Raw genomic sequence first — 19752 nt, forward strand, 5'->3', positions numbered from 1 at the left:
GAGCAATGCTGCTGCCAATAAAATCACCTGGTCACCAGCTACAATCTGCACACAACTAAAGAGCTGCCATATCTAACGAGGCTTCAGTTAAGAGCATTAATTTAGTTCAAAGCAACAACTGAACGATCACAGATTTGTCACACTACGAACTCAAGCCTGGAGCCTTCAAAATTTCTGCTAACATATGACAAGGAAAAGGAAATATTCCGAAGTACTCAGCTTCAAACTCCTATTTCCATGCTACTAAGTATTGTAGCATGGCAAAATGCCAGCATGGAAACCAAGATTACCAATCCCAAGGAGCTGGATGGAGATAAAAGTCGAAGGGCCAAAAAAATTTAAAACCAAAATAGAATAAAGGCTGGGCACACCTTTCCAGGGCATTTTTAAGCCCCTCTGTTTCCAAGGTACAATAATTCTGTGGAGAGTACCTGTGCTGGGATCAGAAATGCCATAAAAGAAATTCCATTGCCAGAAAGTTTTCAGTTGCTTTTGAATTCTGTGCATAAACACAAAGCATTAATAGATGGACATTTTTATTTTCATGCCCACACAACCAAGATGTTATTTCCATTTAAATCCAAAGTTCCCAACATTGTATGAGAAAATGAATAGTTGATGTTTAACAGGAATCATGTTATTTGGTGTGGCACTTCCTTGTGAACACAAAATTAAACAAAAAATGCTGTAACAGTTTTTCCAGAGACAACTTATTTCACTCTAACTGCATGGCAGTCAAGAAACAAATAAGGCATATTTACAAAGCTCTACCACTTCTTCAATTATCTTATTTGCTTATATTAAGAGGTTTTTTTTTATCTTTTCCTTCTTTATATATGACATAAGCATGGAGAAATGGGTGGAAGAGTCTCCTGTGGCTGGTCATGGCCTCAAAGAGTTTCCCTAGGAATTGAGCATTGTTTATAAATAGGAAAAATGAAACTTCACAGCGAACTGAACTTGTTAGTCTCAAATTTTAACATGGAATTTCATTACCAAACACTCCTAAACCCCAACTTTCGTAACATGGATATCTAATAGCCAGAGAGATCAAATCTGTATACTCAGATGATGTAATTATGAACCCAAAGGGCCTGAAAGTAAAATAAAACAGTGTTAGAAACTGAAATGAGCCTACTGAGTTTATTCCCAAACCAGTATGTTTTTGCAGCTGATGATGTTATTGCTGTCTGTATTCGGTTGCCTAAGCACTAAGATTAAATATTTCCAGGTTTTGCACACCTTCAAATCCTACAGAATATGAGATTCTAAATGCTACACAAGCCTCTTGCGTAACAGCGACCCCATAGGATCCACCAGCAACTAAGCAGGAGCACTAGTGATGTATTAAGTATGATGCAACATTCAAACTGTATCACTGCTCGGGATGGTTCTCACCAACCATCATCTTAATGGAGTTTTAGGCCCATGCCTGTAGAAAAAATGGACGTATAGCAGAATGAACAAGGCAAAACAACTGCACCCACAGTTGGGAAAATTTCCTAAGATTCTGTGGAGCATGGATTCCAACTGCATTGCTGTGCAGGACTCTCAGTCCAGTACAAATGGCTTTTCATTGTTCAGCTCCAGTTAAATCAAAACCAGGCTTGAGTTAAATAAATGAAAGCCACACACAAGCGAAATAAGAATGATCCACACTAAGACTGGCATGGGCACAGTTTGGAATTTATTTTGACTTCGAGAGATCAGTGTTCCCACAGTAATGAAAACTTCTGTGAGATTTCCCAAAACATCCCTCTCCAAGATGGGAAGGTAAGGGCTGGGTCTGTGTTTGGAAGGCATTGACTGTAACCGTCATTCCTCCCACGACCAGCAAACACCTTCACACACAGCCTTGGGGCTGCTTCCCAAACTAAAAATACTGATACACTACTGGCAACATTTTGTAGAACAACAACATCTGTCTGTGCAGTTCAGAAAAACAAACCAATCTTCTGCAGATGGAGTTTGAGTTCTGTCTCGTCTGGTACCATTGATTAGGGAAATTACTACCTACAGGTACCCTCCAGAGCTGCACAACCACCACACGATTGTGTTTCAGCCTCCCACGTGGGAAGGAATCTATTTAAACTGTTGCTATTGGGAGAGGAAAGTGAGATAAGGAGAGACTTAGAAAGGCAAAAACCAACCTCCTCCAACAGAAATATTTCTATGGGGCTTTAGAACATGAAATACTGTATCCTATAAATCCAGTACTTGTAGTTTTAAACTTTCTGGCCTGTTGTGTAAGTGGTCAGAGGCTACCTAAAATTAGGTCCACTGACAATTATAATTCAAGCTAATAGACTAAAACAAAACCTAAGGATTGCTTTAAACTTCACTTATGAAGTGACCTTAACAGAAATTCAGGCTTTGCTGCGTATTTAAACACATTCATATTCATTTTTACATATCAAATTCTAATGAACTCCTCAATTACATACACCATTGGATGGGAGAAAACAGGCACACACCACATTTATTGTTTTGCCAAGTCCTCTGGCACTTGCTAAAATACTGCCCACAATACCTCTCTCTGTATCCATATCTAAGAAAAAATTGTTCCAAAACCCACTTTGAAATCAAAGTTCAAGAAACTCTCCTGTTAAATACTGTTCCATCCCAAAGTTCCAAACACAGTTTAGTAATCTGTTCCCCTTGGACTGACTCTCCAACCATCCTGAGAGGAAGAAATAACATTATTCTCATTAGACTGTCCATGGGGAATTTGGATAAGCACCTAAATATCAGACCTTGTGTATTTACATACAGGGGACCACTGAATATTGTTCTAAGAAAATAAAACATTGAGATCAAGACTCCTTCTCTGTTCTAAGGAACAGAAGCTACAAGAGCTGTTGGTGTCGCTGCACTTGCAAGCAGGAAAGGTTTTCCACAACTTTTAAATGTACCTACTTTGTCAACACTGAAAAGCTACCTTTCAGTCAACATTATTGGCTACAACTATTTAAGTTAATATTTAAACCAGTGCACACAGGCTAAAGGCCTTTTGTATTACCACAGCCAGCATGTACAATTCTGCAGATTTTACTTTACTGAAGACCAGTAATTTCAGGGCAAAGACCTCTTTCAGTGTATTTTAAGGAAGAGCCACTGGTCAATTGTAGTTATTTATTACCCTGTTGGAATTGCAGGCATGATTTCCAAAATGTTTTTTTATCATAATTACATACAATTGTAATGTTTTAGGATCTTTTAATAAAAGATGAGAAGACGGTCTGAATTAGCAAGGCAGGTTTTACTGTCTAGCAACACCCTCCCCACTCCAGATTCTTAATTAAATTAGTGAAAAAAATTTAAAAGCATTCATTTGCTATAACATGAAGTAGAGAGGGAGTAGTTACTTTGCTTTTCTCCTCTGTATCTCTAGAAAAAAGGAGCAGTGGATGCATTAAACCATTTCCCATTGTAACATACCCTGCAGCTGTACCTTCCCAAGGAGGCAGAGCCTGTGGCACCACGGCTGGAACTGCACCTGATCCCACCTTACACACGCCATTCCTGGGATCTGAATCCCCTCACAGGCCCTTCCCAGCATCAGCTTATCTGCCCAAATTGCAGACTAACAAGCTTCATAAACCAAACAAGCTTCAAAAACCAAACAGAAGCTCTTTCTAAAGGACCTGATGTCATGATACTTCACAGCAACCTATTCAGACTCTTCTACATTCCTCTTTTTGGGGTGCTGCTAACTACATATGCAGTTCCCACTGCAATGTATATCCTGCAGTAACAACCAACAGCAAAACTGGAAGCATCCTGAGGCAGGAATTCAAATTTCTGCAGCAAAGAAAAGACCTGGTGGAAGGACAGAACAAAGATGAGCACAAGGAGAATGGCAATATGGATAAAGCTGAGTTTCTGTGGGGAAGGAACGACTGCAATCAATAGCATATGTGTTTAACTGGTTTTTATGATTTCTCTTACAAGTAGTTCTTTGCTCTCTGATCTTTAATAAAGGAGCAGTACTAACACAAAATAAAACATGAGTTTCTCATGTTGTCCTTTCTCTGAGGTGGAAAGGCTGTGCAACTCCACCCCAGCAGCAACTGGACCACAGTGATATCTCAGGGGTTCTGTTGAACACAAATGAAGTTGCTACACTTCCAGTGTTCCTTTCAAAACCCTACATCTATTCAGCAACTGAAGGGCACTGCAATTCAGAAAAGGTCCCATGCAAACAAGAATGCTAAATTATACTTTAGGAAGCATCCTCATGAACATGGCACTGAAGGTGCCTTTAAAGGTGTGTACTTTCTCCTGATTGCTTTTATAAAAGGTGAAAGTGGCAGCAACTTGAAAAATCTTGTGGGAGCTAATGGCAGCAAATTCATACATATCTCCTGTTTACTTGACTGAAGTTTGTGATGGAAAAGGATCTTGCATCATTATTTACAACTGAAATATTCATTTATTTAGTTTGGGAAGGTAATTTCTTAATCAGAGAAAAGAAGATCTACGACTCTGCTTCAGGATATTGGAGACACTCCTGAGATGTGCCTTCAGATGACCTTGTCTCTAAGTCCCTAGAGCACTGTGAGTTGCCTGAATTGGAAATTTTGAAATATTGTGGCCTCTGTCAGCAAACTGCTGAACTGGCTCCCACAAGATCATCAGTAGAACACCTACGGATACGGGGTCTTCTAACCAGGTTGATGTTTTTCAGGATGATCTCAGCATTACAAGAGATGAAAGATGCAGAATCTCTTTACATCATACTCTAGACATCCTGAAATGTCCTTTTGCCATTAATATTGCATAACTGCAGCTCTTAAAAGAAACATGGGTGACATGAGCCATCTCACTGACGGGCACACAGCGATGAGTCATTCTTTTAAGGACTAGCAATTACAATTTTTTTCCCCCTCATATTTATATATCACCTCCCTGCCCCCCAGGCCCTTTTGCATGAAAACCTACTTTGTGACCATTTCTTAGAACTCAAAGGAATTTGCTAAAAGTTTTAAAACCCTATAATTAAAAAAACTTAAATGAAAGAGGAGACAGCAACTAAGCAAATGGATAACACAAGGACTATTATATTTTTGACCCCTCCATTCTTCCCTCGTCAGTCAGAGCTTTTACAACAAGAATTGTGAAAATCCATAAAATCATCCAGAACTCAGCAAGGCTGGAGTTCTGCATTAAGCTTGATTACACTGCTGTTAACAAGTCTCACAGATTCTGCAGTAAAGTACAGAAAGGACATAAAAAGTAAAAGCTTCCTTTGTTTAACACAGTATTCGTTATGAACCAGCAGCCTCCCAAGGAACAAAGTTAAAACCAATCTTTCCAAGGGAGAGTGGATTTTTGAACTCAGGCTTTGGTTTCAGCTTTTCTTTAAGGATGAGTATTTGAGTCATCTTATAAATGTATTACTGAGATGATAAAACAGCATCTAATAGTATTTCTAAGCTACTACATTGCACCGACCTAAATACTATTTCATTATGCACTTCACATGTTGAGCGCGTGTTCATAGTCTGATTTTTTATGAATTATAATAAATGAAATTAAATTAAAAACATCGCAATGATTGCTACCAAAACTCAACCTAGTGAAGGAGAAAAATTCCACCATTTTGATTTCTAGCCTGGTTTAGTATTAAGTCACTACAGTTTGATTACTTGAAAATACTGTTTAAAGTACGTGAACAGCTCAGTGACAAGGCAGACAACTTCTCTGAGAAAATACCTTATTGAGAATGCACACACAGTTTCAGCTAAGATTTATTCTTGGTCTGACATTACATAAAAAAATGAGTATTTCTGATTATGGAGAAAATGCTGATAAACCCCAAAGAAAACCTGGATTCATCCAACTCAGAATTACATACTGGAAGGTAAGAAGCCCTCGCCATTATGAGGTGAATAGGAAACACATTTTTGTTAATTTTCAGCTACTGTTAAATTCATAATGCTGAGGTTACTGCTGGATACCTTCTTTCTGAGACAGCAAAGCCTTTTAGTGTTCTAACAACAAATACAGTTTCTATTCAATATATATTTTTATGTGTAAATACAACAGAAAACCTCTTTTTCTCTCAAAAAATTCTAAATATTTAATAGGGCTAAATTATTATTAAAGGGAAACACTGGAGCTTGTGTGGTGTCTCTGGCATTATAGCACATCTGCTATCGTACGACAATTTCAGATTTCTTTTTGATGTCCACTCAAATACAGACTCAAAGAGCAACACAACACGATGACTGAGATGAGAAGTTCATCTTGAGTCTAGAGGCTTGTTTTTTCAAGTGTCTAATGCCAAATAATTTGGGGAAAAGCAGAGTACTACAGACTAACACTTCCGTCAGCACACTCTGCCATACATACGTCAGCATCTGCTTCTCAGTCTCTTTGATGCTGCTGTTCCCAGGGAATGCAGGCAGGTTTCCTAGAACCTGGCAATTAAAACAGATTCAGCTCCATGCGTAAGAGCAAAGAAAACCAGGAGCAGTGATTTATTTGGCCTCATTGTACACAGGCTTTGTGGGGTCTGTGCAGGCCACTCACTCCAAAAGCAAATAAAGTTTTGGGAAAGACAAATATCTTGCTCCTACAAGCTAAATAAGGCAGCTTGTTCCAGGATTCCAGTTTTTTGCAGTGTCTGTTTCCAGAAGCATACATCGGATTATTCACTTCCACGCTGGAACATCCCCTTTCCAGAGTCCATGGACTGATCTACCACATTTCTGTCTTTGCTATGCTGCAAACAAGGCCTCAGGACACCTTTGCTCAGACAACACTTTGCTTGATGGAGTCTTAGACACTAAGACCACTCTGAGTGCCTAAGTGGGCAAACCCACAAGTTTATTCCATTTTCATGGCTCACACTTTTAAGGTGATGACAGTTCTATCAAAAAGGAACTCCTGAATCTATGCACATAACCATGTGTATAGAGTGCAACACAGTGACAGCTGCACTAATATATGCAGATCATTTAAACAGTGTGACTTTGGCTACAGATGTTCATGGTATCAAAATCATTTTCTTAAAAGACATCTGACATTCTTACCTCCCAGTCCAGGTAGTCACATACATCTTCAAAGTTAGTGAGTAGAGACACTGAGCAGAAAAGCCGTGGCAGCTCATCCCTCGTCATTGGGGGGAAACGACTATCTTTAAGGGCACTGTTGAAGACAAAACAGAATTTCAAAGGATTTTTTTTTTTTTTAATTTCAAGGATCTAATGAATCATCTGAAGAGTATAAAGGACAAAAAAAAAAATCCTGATGAAATGATGACCGGTTTGATAATCCAGTCACCAGTGTAACACATGGATCAATATTTCCAACTTTTTCCTTAGGCATTTGTTTCAGATCTTGGCTGGCCACAGTCAGGTGTTCTGAGGGTCATTCCTTCCTGAGTTGGTTTTGCTACTGTGACAATCTTATTAATGAAGCAGCAGAAAGCTTTTGGAAAAAGTTACAAAACCAATAGCTCTTCCACTTGCAACTTGTAAATCCCTTTCAAAAAGGATTAAACTTCACAACATGAAGTGGAAGGGGAAATTCTATAGTCTGCAGTGATCAAACACTTAATACAGCAATCAAATTGTAGAACTTAATTATTCAGTGAAAAAAATACAAACAAATAATATTCATGGTTACTAGCAAAGGTGAATATAAAATTCAAGGGTGAATATAAAAACATTCAAGGGCTCTACAGACCTGTAAACCTACAGGACTTGAGGAGGTTCTGCAAAGCAGATGTCATGATTAGTAACAAGGAAGCTGCAAACAGCTAATCCACGGGCTGACATACCATTCTACAGACAAACACACCTAGTGGGGTAAAATCCCCTCCTGAGAGGAGCTATCTGTGCACAGTCCAGCACGTTGGAAACACACAGCAGTTAACAGACAGCAAGCAGTACCACGAGTGAGAACATTTGTAAAAACCTACTTGCATAAGTTTGGTTAAGAACCAGTTAAATTGGCAAAGGGAAGGTTAAAGTGAGGATGGCAGCTCAATTTTTTATTCTCTTAAGCTTTGAAGTATGACGTGAATACAAACGTGCTCATCTCCAACAAAAACAGTGATCTACTAACTGAGCTTTTTGGTGAGTAAAGAGAATTTAAGAGACTTACTAAAGCACTACCAAACTCTTCACGTGTCTCATTGTTTCACCTAACATTTCAGATCGTTCTTAATTGTTTTACTTGGCCTACAGCCAGTGGTTGCCATTAGCTGATATAATTACAGCCACAGCCATGGAGTTACAATATGGCTGAAGTCTCTGCATCAGAAATCACTGCTTTGTATAAAAAGTAATATAACTTTATTAAAGCAGACTAAGTAAGGACACATGAGAAAAAACCCAACATGTAAGGTTTAACTAAAAGAAATCACCCTAAGTATAACCACAAATAGCTTTCCATCAAGAATTAATACCATACGTTGAAGAGTTAAAATAGGACCCATATTTTTCTGGGTTGGGGGAAGGCAGACTTCTTGTTGCAGACACGCTACAATTACAAAACAGAACATAGTATTGAAATTTAGACTAGAAGCCTTTCTCCAAGCTTTGGTATTTTTACATTACGTAATAGGTCAAAAATTTAGATTTCCATTATGAAGGTAAATTAATTATATAATTCAATAACAGCAGGCCTAGGCTACCCATTATTTAGAAATAATTTTAGGCAACTCCAGCTGAAATTGCCATAGATGTGAGAGATGATGTTGGGACAAGTAACTACCCAAGATAAATTCTGTTGCCATTTACATAGTATACACAGGTCTACACAGACCTGTGAAGAACTGGGAACATTAAAGAGATCTAAAGCCTAATGCCTGTAATATTTAACTAATGACTTCTAATGAAAATGTATCAAAAGGCAGTAATTCTCCAAGATTTTGTCGATGGGGTTTGCAAAGCTAGCTTTGTAACTGCTGGAACCAGGCAGAGTTACCATCCTCTGCTCTCGAGTGCTTGGAGCAACATCAGAGATAACTCCTACAGCCACTGCCAAACAGCAACATCCAAAAATACCAACAGCTAATTCAGCTTTCTTATCCCTCCACACAGCAGGGGGAATAAACGTACAGATATAAAGGGAGGACACTTGGAACACAGGGACAGCTTGAACCAGAAGTCCATCTACCCCAGTATTAAGTAATAACCAACAGCAGTTAGCAAAATGAACGAATATAAGAACATGGTCACATTAGAGGTGCAGGGGTACCTTCCTGGAACACTCCCCAGGAATCCAGCCGTTATAGCTTAAAATACTTGAGTCAGAAATGGTATCTGCACTTAAAACCTTTCTTGGGTGTATTTGGTAAGTGTATGTATACATGCTTTTAACATTTTACCCACACCTTTTACCAAAAAATTATGTTCAGAAACCCCAATCCACTTCAAATCCATTGCTACTACAAGTTTGTTTATATGCAGATGTCTCACCCTCCTGAGGTCTGCTGCACCTCTCTCATATAACCAATCTATTAAAACACTCAGTATACTGAGATGCAACCAAACAGACAAACGTTATTTCATCAAACAACAATTCTGTTATCAAATACATACAGGTAACAACTGTATGTGTGGACATTGCCAATATTTGTTTAAATCCGCTTTTCATAATTTATGCAACAATCTTACCATGCAAAATTTCCCACATTGTAATAATTTGCAACCTTCAAAACACTTCCCCCCCCCCCCCACAATTTGATAGTAGGGGTTTATCACTGAATTCCAATTTCTAAGGCTGCCAAAATCCACTATGAATGTCAACTTTTTGAGGTAAAGGTTGTCTGCTGTGGGTGTAAACCTGATAACCACAATGTTAGCAGTGAACATCTCAGGCAAATTTCCACTCACTGAGGATCTGCTGCACTGGCATTACAGATGATAAGCTATCTGTAATTTAACATTCTTCAAGTTGTGCAGAAACAAACCTCATCCCATGCTCGTGTAACCCATATCTCAGCCAGTCCACTCAAATCCTGAGCTAATATCTGAAACAAGATTACAGAAATGATGGCAAATTTAAATATTAATAAAAAGCTGAGATATGAAACCTTCACCTGAACACAGTGGGAGCAGAAAGGCACACAGAGGCATAAAAGCCTCAGGCACATACAGCAAACCAAGTGGTTCAGTTCTGGTGGAAGCAGCACCACGCACTGAACATTGCACACTTATCAGCAAGCTCAGCTGGCCTGTTCCATTCTTCAGTAATGCAACAACTGGCACAAATACCTTGTTTTCAGGTAACCACCTCGGGACAACTAAAATATTGTTTATCAAATGATAGAGCCATTTCAACTATATCTAGTTCCTGCTGAACTGCCAGGTGCTATTTTATCTGTACAGCTTGCTGGAAAATTCCTCCTTGACACCTCCGTGACCACAGACACCCCTGCACAGATCCTGATCCTGTCTCAGCACTCCTGCTGCTGAAGGTGAGATATCTGGCAGAACAAGACCAGAGATTTGAGTAACAGTCTCTGACACCACTGTGACTGCTCTATACAGAATATTACTGCTATTCTATTCCTCCTTTCCCCGTCTCCACACCCCACATTACAAGTTCTGCCCTTTTTGTTGTTTAAAACCAAGGTCTACCTGGAGAAATCTGTGTTGACAAATAATTAGAAATTGGAACAAAACATACTAAAGGGAAATGCCAACAGGAGAGCATTTATTTGTACCAGCTATCTACACATGAAATACTGTCTGCTAACAAAATTTATCACACTAAAATTATATCAGATGCCAGTTTTAGAAGAACTACATTAAAATTTAATAGCCCTTCCCTAATGACTTTGGGCATCACTTTAAAAGCTGAGAAGTGTTTAAGTGCTCTGTATGACAGTTAGAGTATCAGTCATCTTCTCAGTCATTCTTTTCTTACTACTAGGGTTGAAACTCTGAAGCAAGTTCCAGATACCTTTTGCAAACCTAAGCTTTGTATCATCTCTTTGCAGATTAACTGCTTTCATTATTGCCTTTTTTCAATGCTTGGTTAGCAGGAGACATATGGCATTAGAGATGCTTCCCTTCAGAATTCAGCCATTGTCCTTGACCTTAAACTTCATCTCTGTGGGCAGCAAATCAATCACCATCTATGATTGTTCTAATGGTGCCAGTGGAACAAGTGGATGGTGCCCAGCAGAGTTCCTCAGGGGCAGCTGTCCATGCTGTACAAACCTAAGCCCTCAACGCTTCAAAGAGTGGCATCACTCTCAGAAATGTCAGCAGATCTCAACACTTACTTATCAAGGATAAAAATCTTTGTATGAGCTCTTACTTTTGCAGTTCCAGGAAGAAAGAATAACAGTTTGTAGAGGCAGCCGTTTGGCACGTACCACACACCTCATACACTCTACAGACCTCTACAGATGGAAATTCAGACTCAGGCCTCCCTTGGCATGTCCCTGTGCCTCCTGGTGACCAACTCTCAGCAAGCAGAAAACAAGACAAGGTAACGTACACTTGCTTTCCTCGAAAGTTTGTTACTGGTCTGAGCTCAGAATGAAAAGTCACTGTATACCCATGTGTCAGCACTCTCAATTAGCACAGGAGACTTAGTTCTGTACTTTTGTAGCATTAAAATGTGATTTTGCAGTCTTATTTAATGCCGTGTATTTCTGTCAATTCTTCTGTTAGGAAAAGGAGTGAAATCTGGCATATTAGATACCAAGTTTAAAAAATATTAACTCCACATTTGTTATGTTAAACTTAGAATTAAGAAAGGGTAAATGCAAATAATTAGTAAAAGAAGTTGGAAAAATCAGGCAGAGTTCAAAACTACTTTTAAAAAAAACCCCCTAATTTCAAAAGTATTTTCTAAGCCATCTGTTCTTTATTCCTTCATGCCCAGAACTAATTTACATATATTACTGCTGACTAAATGAAAGTACATGGTAGTGACGAGTTGAAAAAGGGCAGTGCCAAGCAAGGGGAATTCTAGCTGGCCAATAACAGGGCATCAGTTTTTCCACATGGAGTTCTGCTCCATGTTAAAAGTGAAGCAGGCGAAGTCAGAATTGAATCCTGTTCAAACAAACCTATTTTTAGACACAAAATGCATGCACACACATGTATGGCCTTTCCAGTTAAATATTTATGCAGTCTTGGGTGTCCTACTAAAATCAAGTAATTGCCAGTTAAGAAAAAACCCAAAACAAAGTGTTACTCAACTATCAGTTTTCCTTCAGCTGAGCTGTACTTTACAAATCTCAGCTTTTCTTCAAATGAAGTTTATTTGGCCATAGGAAATGTTTTTCAATAATTTCATTTTCCACGTACCACCCCCCCTGTATTTGGGATACAGAAAAGCTTGCAAACACTTTAAAGACATCGAATATTTAAAGAAAAGGAAACTGTTTAAAGTATTTTGAGTTACTGTGACAAACAGCATGTTTAGCTAAAAAAAAAAAATTATATTCCTTATATATTTATGTTCCTTAAGACTACATCTTGTTTTTTATAAAATACCACCAGAGAAGTTCTTGGAATAACCTGAAATAACAGTATGAGCAGGTGAATCAAAATGCAATACAACATTGTATTGTCCATACGTAATTTCTGCAGGCTATAAAAATGCTTTTTAAAAAAGTCAGCTTCAGTCTTTAAGAACCTATGGCTCCTAAATGGGATGTGGGAGATGGGTAACAAACAGCAGGACACAAATGGGGGAAATAAGAAATAGCAATGGAGTTACATTACTCTGTTTAGAAGTGCCTCAAATTCTTTGTGATTGAATTTAAAAGATCCTTCGAAAAGGTCTCATAGCATATAAGCATCAAAATAGCAAAGGAGGATTTCAGTGTAAATGAATGAAGGCACTAGATAAATTGAATTCCTAGTATTTTGCTGATTTTTATTTAATGACAAATATTAACCATGAAAACAATCACTAAAGCTCCTTTTTGGGGACAGTCACATCTACAGACCTACACAGGACAGAGAGTTTAGGTAAAATCTGATACAGTTTTGTACATTGCTGGAAATTACTTCAGAGGTTTAAACATGACACAGGAGAAGGAGATGCAAAGGAAGCTGTCAAACACTGCCCATGATATAAGGAATACTCACTTTTATAGGAAGTGTGAATGAGGGAGAGACATTAAGTGACTCACACAATTTTAGAGGCTTACACGGTGAGTCAGTGACAGAATCAAGAATAGAATCCAAGATCCCCGACTCCTAAAAATCTCTCTGTGACAGCCTCTTTCACAATCTGCTCAGCCTACCATGTAGTAACGTAGCTCCCACGAGATTAATCAAAATAGAACCGATAAATTTAATCCAATTTAAAAAAATTACTTTTCCAGTATTTTTTCAGTTCACTCTACTATAGTCAATTTTCTCTTAAACAGTTTCTGACATTGAACACAGCTAAACCAAACCGTAACTTTCTGGCATCCAAACAACTCTTCCAACATCAGTAGAGTTATGAAAAATAAGCTAGAGATCTTATTTTATTAACTATTGCCTTCTTCTGATAAACAGTACATTGGCACTACTTTCAGATGGTAGGAAAAGGACTTAAATTCTACCTGCTCTTCATTTAGCTCAGTAAGTGTAACCCTGAGGTGAGGTTCTGGATTCTTTCACTGAGAGAGCTATGGTTAGTAGAATTACCTTTGAAGATGTATTTAACAAAGAAATGGCCCTCTGTCAATGAACTGAGCCCAAAGGGTCCAGATATTGTTCTTCAATTAATTCAAAACATCCTGAAATTAATGAGTGGCAAACTCAGTGGATTTTAGGGAACAGTGAAGAAATTACAGTAACAAGAGACACTGGGTGCCAGGGTATCAGAGAGAAAAAACCCCCAACCATTTGTTGTTTCTTCCATTCCATTGCTGGGTTACTGAGCAATGAAGTTAGTTCAGATTTTTACTTTTTCATTCAGTAACTTCAACAGGAAGAAATTAAGGAATGCTTAAACAGACCACCAGTATTTTCCTAATGAAAATCAGCTCTCATAGCTCAGTTTGGCAGAGACCAGAGAAAACTAACAGCTTCCAAGTCACGACATGCAATTAATTTTTAAGCCAGAAAAACAGGGCAGTGTGCTCTACTTCAGAAAGTGAAATTACTATGAATAAAATTCTCCTAGCTGTCAGCATAAGAGATCAGACAGCCCAACACAACCCACAGGTCAGCCTTCTCCCAATTTTATTTATGACCAGCAGAGCTTTGCCAACTTAAATGGAGATTTCAAGCAGTGATTTATATGCAACATCAAATCGGTTGAATGCAAGGAAGAAGAATTTATTTATATTGTCGTCTTTTTTTGGGGTCAGACTGGAAAAATTTCCAGGAAACAAAACAACTGTGAATGACGTGCTTTTCCTGAACCCTCCCTTACATTTGGGAGACAGAAAGGGAAAGAACAACATTTATACTTCCTGCACATTACGTTACTAAGTGGCAGTCACAGCGTAAAAAAAGAAATCCACACTTGTTGTGTGGCACAGAAATACATCTCTCAAGTTCTCAGCTGGTTTTACAAGCACAGTGCAGGTAATGGCAACAGTATTCCAGGTGGGAATATAAAATATTGGTCTGGCATTTGGGCTCTTGGATAACTTTTTTCTACTCCACAAAAAAGTCTCTCTTCTCCTAATCTGTGTGAATTCAGACATGTAATTAATTTAATAGGAAGAAGTAATAACCTGCTACTCTCTTCTAGATAGTTATTTTAGCCTGGAAAAGGATATCATCCTCTAAAAAACAAATCAGAGTACATACATAAATTAAGTGCAAAGAAAAGATTATCAGAAAAGGCAACCTCCATTCCTTCACTACATAAGACAATTAAGTCTCTATTTTAGGCATCCAGAGGTTCCTAAAATAAACTCTCTATGTCCTCCTTATTTAATGGCTTTGATCATATTCTTAAGAGTATTTTGGTGTGTGCACATGTGTATTGTGCAATCCACACCCACAATTAAAAACCAAACCACACTGGTACTGCTGATAAGATTCTGGGACCTTGTTTTTCCACAAACAAGTTCACCAGTTGTTTAAATCAACAGAAGAGGTCCTTACAGAATATTTCCAGGGGTACTGAATATTTCCAGACAAATGGTTATTTTACCCTTGATTTCTTCCCCTGGCTCGGATCGAGTCCCCAGCACACACAGAAGGACCAACATGGTCTGAGAAGCTGCCCAGGGACTCTGCAGTCACTGTGAGCACTTGTTAAGACACAGACCTTACATGCACCTGCCCAGTGACCACTGGCTGAAAACTCCTGGAGGTTTAACTGCTGCTGGTTCTTCAGCTGGGTCTGTCAGCCTTATGTACCAGGTAAAAACCATCAAACTCCTCACTGACTCACCATTACAAAATTTCTTTTAAGAAAAGAAAGCTCATATGCATTAAGCTGTAAAAGCTAAAATTCAGAACTTTTTAGCACAAAGAGAAACAAAGATGACTTTTTCTACTGCTCTGACAATTACCCAGAGAACTATTCCATGACACTTTGGATTCTTCCAAATAAACCCAGTCCATCATTTTGCCAGACTGATGTTATGTGTGGACATAATCCCTGAAATTAATTTCTTTTTCTTACTGCCAGAATGTATGAAGAAAACAACAACGGCTTCTACGGAGAGGTCCTTAAAGTTTAAGAGGATTCTGTGTATGTGCTGTTATGGACTTTAAGTGGAAAAGTATGATCATAAAAGTCATACCTCCTGTAACCTGCTCCCATCAAAATGTTCAGTTAGAACTAAAAAGATTCACAGAGTAGTACTGCAGGTTCCTAATTACATTCGTAAGAGTCAAGTTCCTATGGCTTTAACTTCCTTACTGTTTCCTGAAAGCAGAAATTTTACACTACATTGCTTCTGTGGTTCTAAAGGACTTAACTTTTCTCCTTTAATGTGAAGAAAGCCCAAATAAGGTAAGGACTCTGCATTTTTCTCATAGTTTTTGCTCAGCAGGGTGTGGGGAAATCATTCTGCATTACTACACAATATGCTCTGTTACGCTGGAAAAAAAATTAAAATCTTAAATTAACTTCAGTAACAGTTCAGAGGGACACCCTGATGCACGTGGGCTAAACCCAGTCTTCCCATCACACAGGGGAGTCAGTGACAGGAGAGCTCAGAGCAAACCACAGCCCAAAGTGTGTGATTACTGTGCATTTGCCTGAGTGTAGGACGAGAACTGTAACTGCTTGTTCCATACACTCCATACTGCTCAAACTGAACCAAGGCAGTCAGGAATATCCAAGCACCACGGTTGTCTGCACTGGGAATTGCTCAGCATGGACCCTGAAGAGTATTTTCCAGCTACAGGGGAACATCAGTTCAGCAGCTGTACACAGGAGTTTGCAGGTGGCAGCTTCTTTTCTGTATTGTCCCTCACCTCACCCTGCATCTGTCATCATGCTGAGATAAATGAGGACAATGGTATTCAAAAAGGCGTGAAAATTTGTGTCATATACATTCAGGAAGCTGAAAGGTGTCAATTGCCATGGAAATGTCCTGGTTTGCTACATAAAAAAAACCAAAATCTCCCAACATAATGCAGTAAGCCTGTCACAGTGATTCCAGATACTAATTTAAAAACTGAGTAACAGAACTGACCAGGGTTCAGCGTGTAGGTTTTTGTTTGGCGAACACATGATAACAGACTAGTCAGAAAACTCTAATTGAGCTCCAACTGGACTAAATTATAATGTCACTAAAAGGCTCTCCAGCAGATGGCAAAGTTTAGATAATTAAAAAAAATGAACTGCTCAATTACACTTAGAACTATACAGCTTGAGAGACATTAATCACCCAAATCCCCAGAAGCATAAAAAGAGTCTCTAGAATTCTTTACATCTCCAGCATGTCTCTCAATATTGATCTAACATCACCATTTTACTTCAAAATAGATACTGAAGTCAAGACAAAAATCTTTAAGACCACATTATTGCTGAATTCAACTCTCATTCAAGCAATTCACAAAATATTGCTCCCCCTCTAAAGCTACGTTCAAGTCATAACTTTAAAAAAGAACAAATTAACATGAAGTATTTTTAATTTATTATGAACTTTAAAAAGCCTCATCTTAAGCACATATGGAAAAATATGTTTCTAAACATCTCAGCAAAGCAATTATATATAAATACATGAAGATAATTCAAACATTTACATCTTCCATTTCCTGCAGCCTGTAAAAAGTTTATTATGCTGTTGAAATTCTAGAACAGAAGAGTACTTCATTTTCTTGGCATTTTTTTTGTCACCAGAAATACTATAAACTCTATTTTTACATAAAAGTACGATGCAGTTGAATTTTTACTACCTGTCAAAGATTCACTTTAAAAACAATTAAGTAAGTTGCTGGGGATGGAGTGTTACTATTAAGCTCAGTTTTGGTGCTGTCTGCCACAAATACAGAAACTGTGGTTTTTGATCAGGACTTTGAAACCACAGTGATGGACAAATTGAATATATATAATCAGGTTAAGCATGAGGTAAGTGAAAGACGTGGTAGATTATGCAGTAACTCAATTGAGAAGGAAAAAAAAAAATCCCAGAATCACAGGATGGTTTTAGCTGGAGGGGACCCTAAAGATCATCGAGTTCCAATCACCTGCCATGGGCAGGGACACCTGCCACCAGACCAGGTTGCTCAATTGTATTCACTTACTTGGGGTGCTGCATGAAAAAAGGTTAAGACAAGAAAACATGTTGAAATATGAAGGTACTGGTCTGAGAAATTAAATGAGAGGTGACAGAATCCAGCTTGAAATTCCTTAACAAGTACATAAACTGAGAACAGCCCAAGGTCCACACTGCCTTACCAACTGGAATATGACCACTCAAAATACAGGACATAGAATAATATCCTGGCTTGTTGCCAAGATATGGGTTTTATCAATATCACAACTCAGCTTGGATTATGTTTAAACCAACTGGTTTTTAGCTAAGTGCAATCTCACACACATCCTGTGAGTTCATCTGCAGAGATGCAGATCCGAGTGCTGCCAGTGTAACGGTTGGTATATGAGCTCATGGTATCTTACTAATTCTCAGTGTTTTTATAAATATAGTAAAAAAGACAGGCACAAGATGAATCCCTTGTGGCACATCACATGTAACAAGACCTCAGGGAAAGAAATGGTCCCTCCTTATTTCATGAGAATCTTGGTTTCTAGGCACTTGTTCCTGCTACCATGAAACCATTCTAGAATGCAGCTATCAGAACTACTGCACCAACAAAATGTAATCCTTATTTAAGGGAACAAACAAGACTTTTCAACATTTTGTTCTGTTCATTTTGTTTCTGTGTAGGTTTTTACTTCATACATGAATATCATTAACAGATTAAGCTATGATTGTTCATTACCTCTACAAATACCCAATTAAAGAACAGAGTATGTTTTAGATGCATAAACACATTCTATTCAGCTGGAAGCTTCGCTTCCTGCATTTCCTTCCCTTTATCCTCCACACACAAAGAAGTTGTCTGTAAGCCACCTTCTTGTTTTCCTATTAGCAACTCTACCACTTCTCTGTCATGAGAGCAGGTCACCATTTCATCCCTTTATCCCTTCCAGTTTTCTGTCACAATTCTGTCTACTTGGGGTGGCACATTTAGTGCCACCTGCAACCTACTCAGCTTACAGAAGTGCCTGGATGGGGCATTCACAAATCACTCTAAGGTCAAGATGCCCAAGCAACAGAACCTTTGCAAGCTCAGCTGAACAGTACATTCAGTTCCAAGTCTGCCAGCTGTCTCTCTGTATGTTTTCCCCTCTAAACCAGGTTTTGAGCAGCAAATAAAAAGAGCTCAAGTGGAATGAAAAGGAAGTTCTGAAATGAAGAAAAGGCAAAAGGTCCACGTTAGGCTACATCTGTCTATAGCCTCAAAACCCATAACTTAAGTATTCAAGGAATGCATTTAACTCAACGGCACTGCATACATTTGAAAAATGTGCTTACTAAATAAATATTTTACATCATATCTTCTTAGAGAAACTACAGGTCAAATTCTTCTGCCTTTGAAGATAGTAGGAGTTTTGCCATTCACTGCAGTAAAGCCTAAACCAGGAAAAGACTGTTCTCTGCTTGTGTCAACTCAGCTTTTAACTACCATGACCATCTTGCATTGCTACATATGTTTAACCAAGGGAATTACATCAAGAGCAACTGAAGACCGATTATTCGGTGTTAAATGAGGATACAATGTGGAGACACACACAAAATTGGTTTATTCGTCATCATACCCACTAGAGGCATTCAGCACATCTATCTAGAGTGGTTAATATTTAAATGGAAATAGATTTCATCATCTTTTCTAAAAAGCAGTTCAGAAGTGTTTCACCTCCTGAATGTCAGGAATGCTTTAGTCAAACACAGTTTTGTGAAATCATATGTAACAGCTCCTAGAAATCTACATGTTCGAAAAAAAAAAATAATTCATACATTGTAGACTTCCCCAAACCTGAAGAGGGTTTTCTGAGCAGCAAACCAGAAAGTCACCCTTTCAGTAATTGAAAAAGCAGAGCACACAAAGAGGGGTGGCTCTGGCGAATGAGGCTGCATGTGGTGCAGAGACCTCCACAGACAAAGCACAGCTGCTGCTCTTTGCAATGAGGGATTAGCAGTCTAGGTCAAAGGAAAAAAGCCTCTCTGTAGCTAAGTGAGCAAACTGCAGAATGCATCCTCAGCACAGATGAGAAAGGGCCAGCTAACCAGCTTGCAAATTGTGTAGAAGCTTCTGGGAACAGCAACAAAACCAGAAACAATTTCTTGACAGAGCA

The 19752-nt window shown here is 38.5% G+C and overlaps 1 protein-coding gene across 2 annotated transcripts in view; it reads right to left on the reverse strand.

The window, feature by feature from the left end:
• Positions 1-19752, reverse strand: part of AMMECR1 (AMMECR nuclear protein 1) — a 93143-nt gene that overhangs the window by 9127 nt on the left and 64264 nt on the right. For both annotated transcript variants that reach the window (XM_039387826.1, XM_027716554.2), the window contains exon 4: positions 7038-7152. In XM_039387826.1, the coding sequence (XP_039243760.1) occupies positions 7038-7152 (115 nt within the window). The remainder of the gene's footprint in view (positions 1-7037; positions 7153-19752) is intronic.

This window comes from Pipra filicauda, unplaced genomic scaffold (genome assembly GCF_003945595.2).
Source record: "Pipra filicauda isolate LSUMZ 115617 unplaced genomic scaffold, ASM394559v2 scaffold58_size5111680_pilon, whole genome shotgun sequence".
NCBI classification, from domain to species: Eukaryota; Metazoa; Chordata; class Aves; order Passeriformes; family Pipridae; genus Pipra; species Pipra filicauda.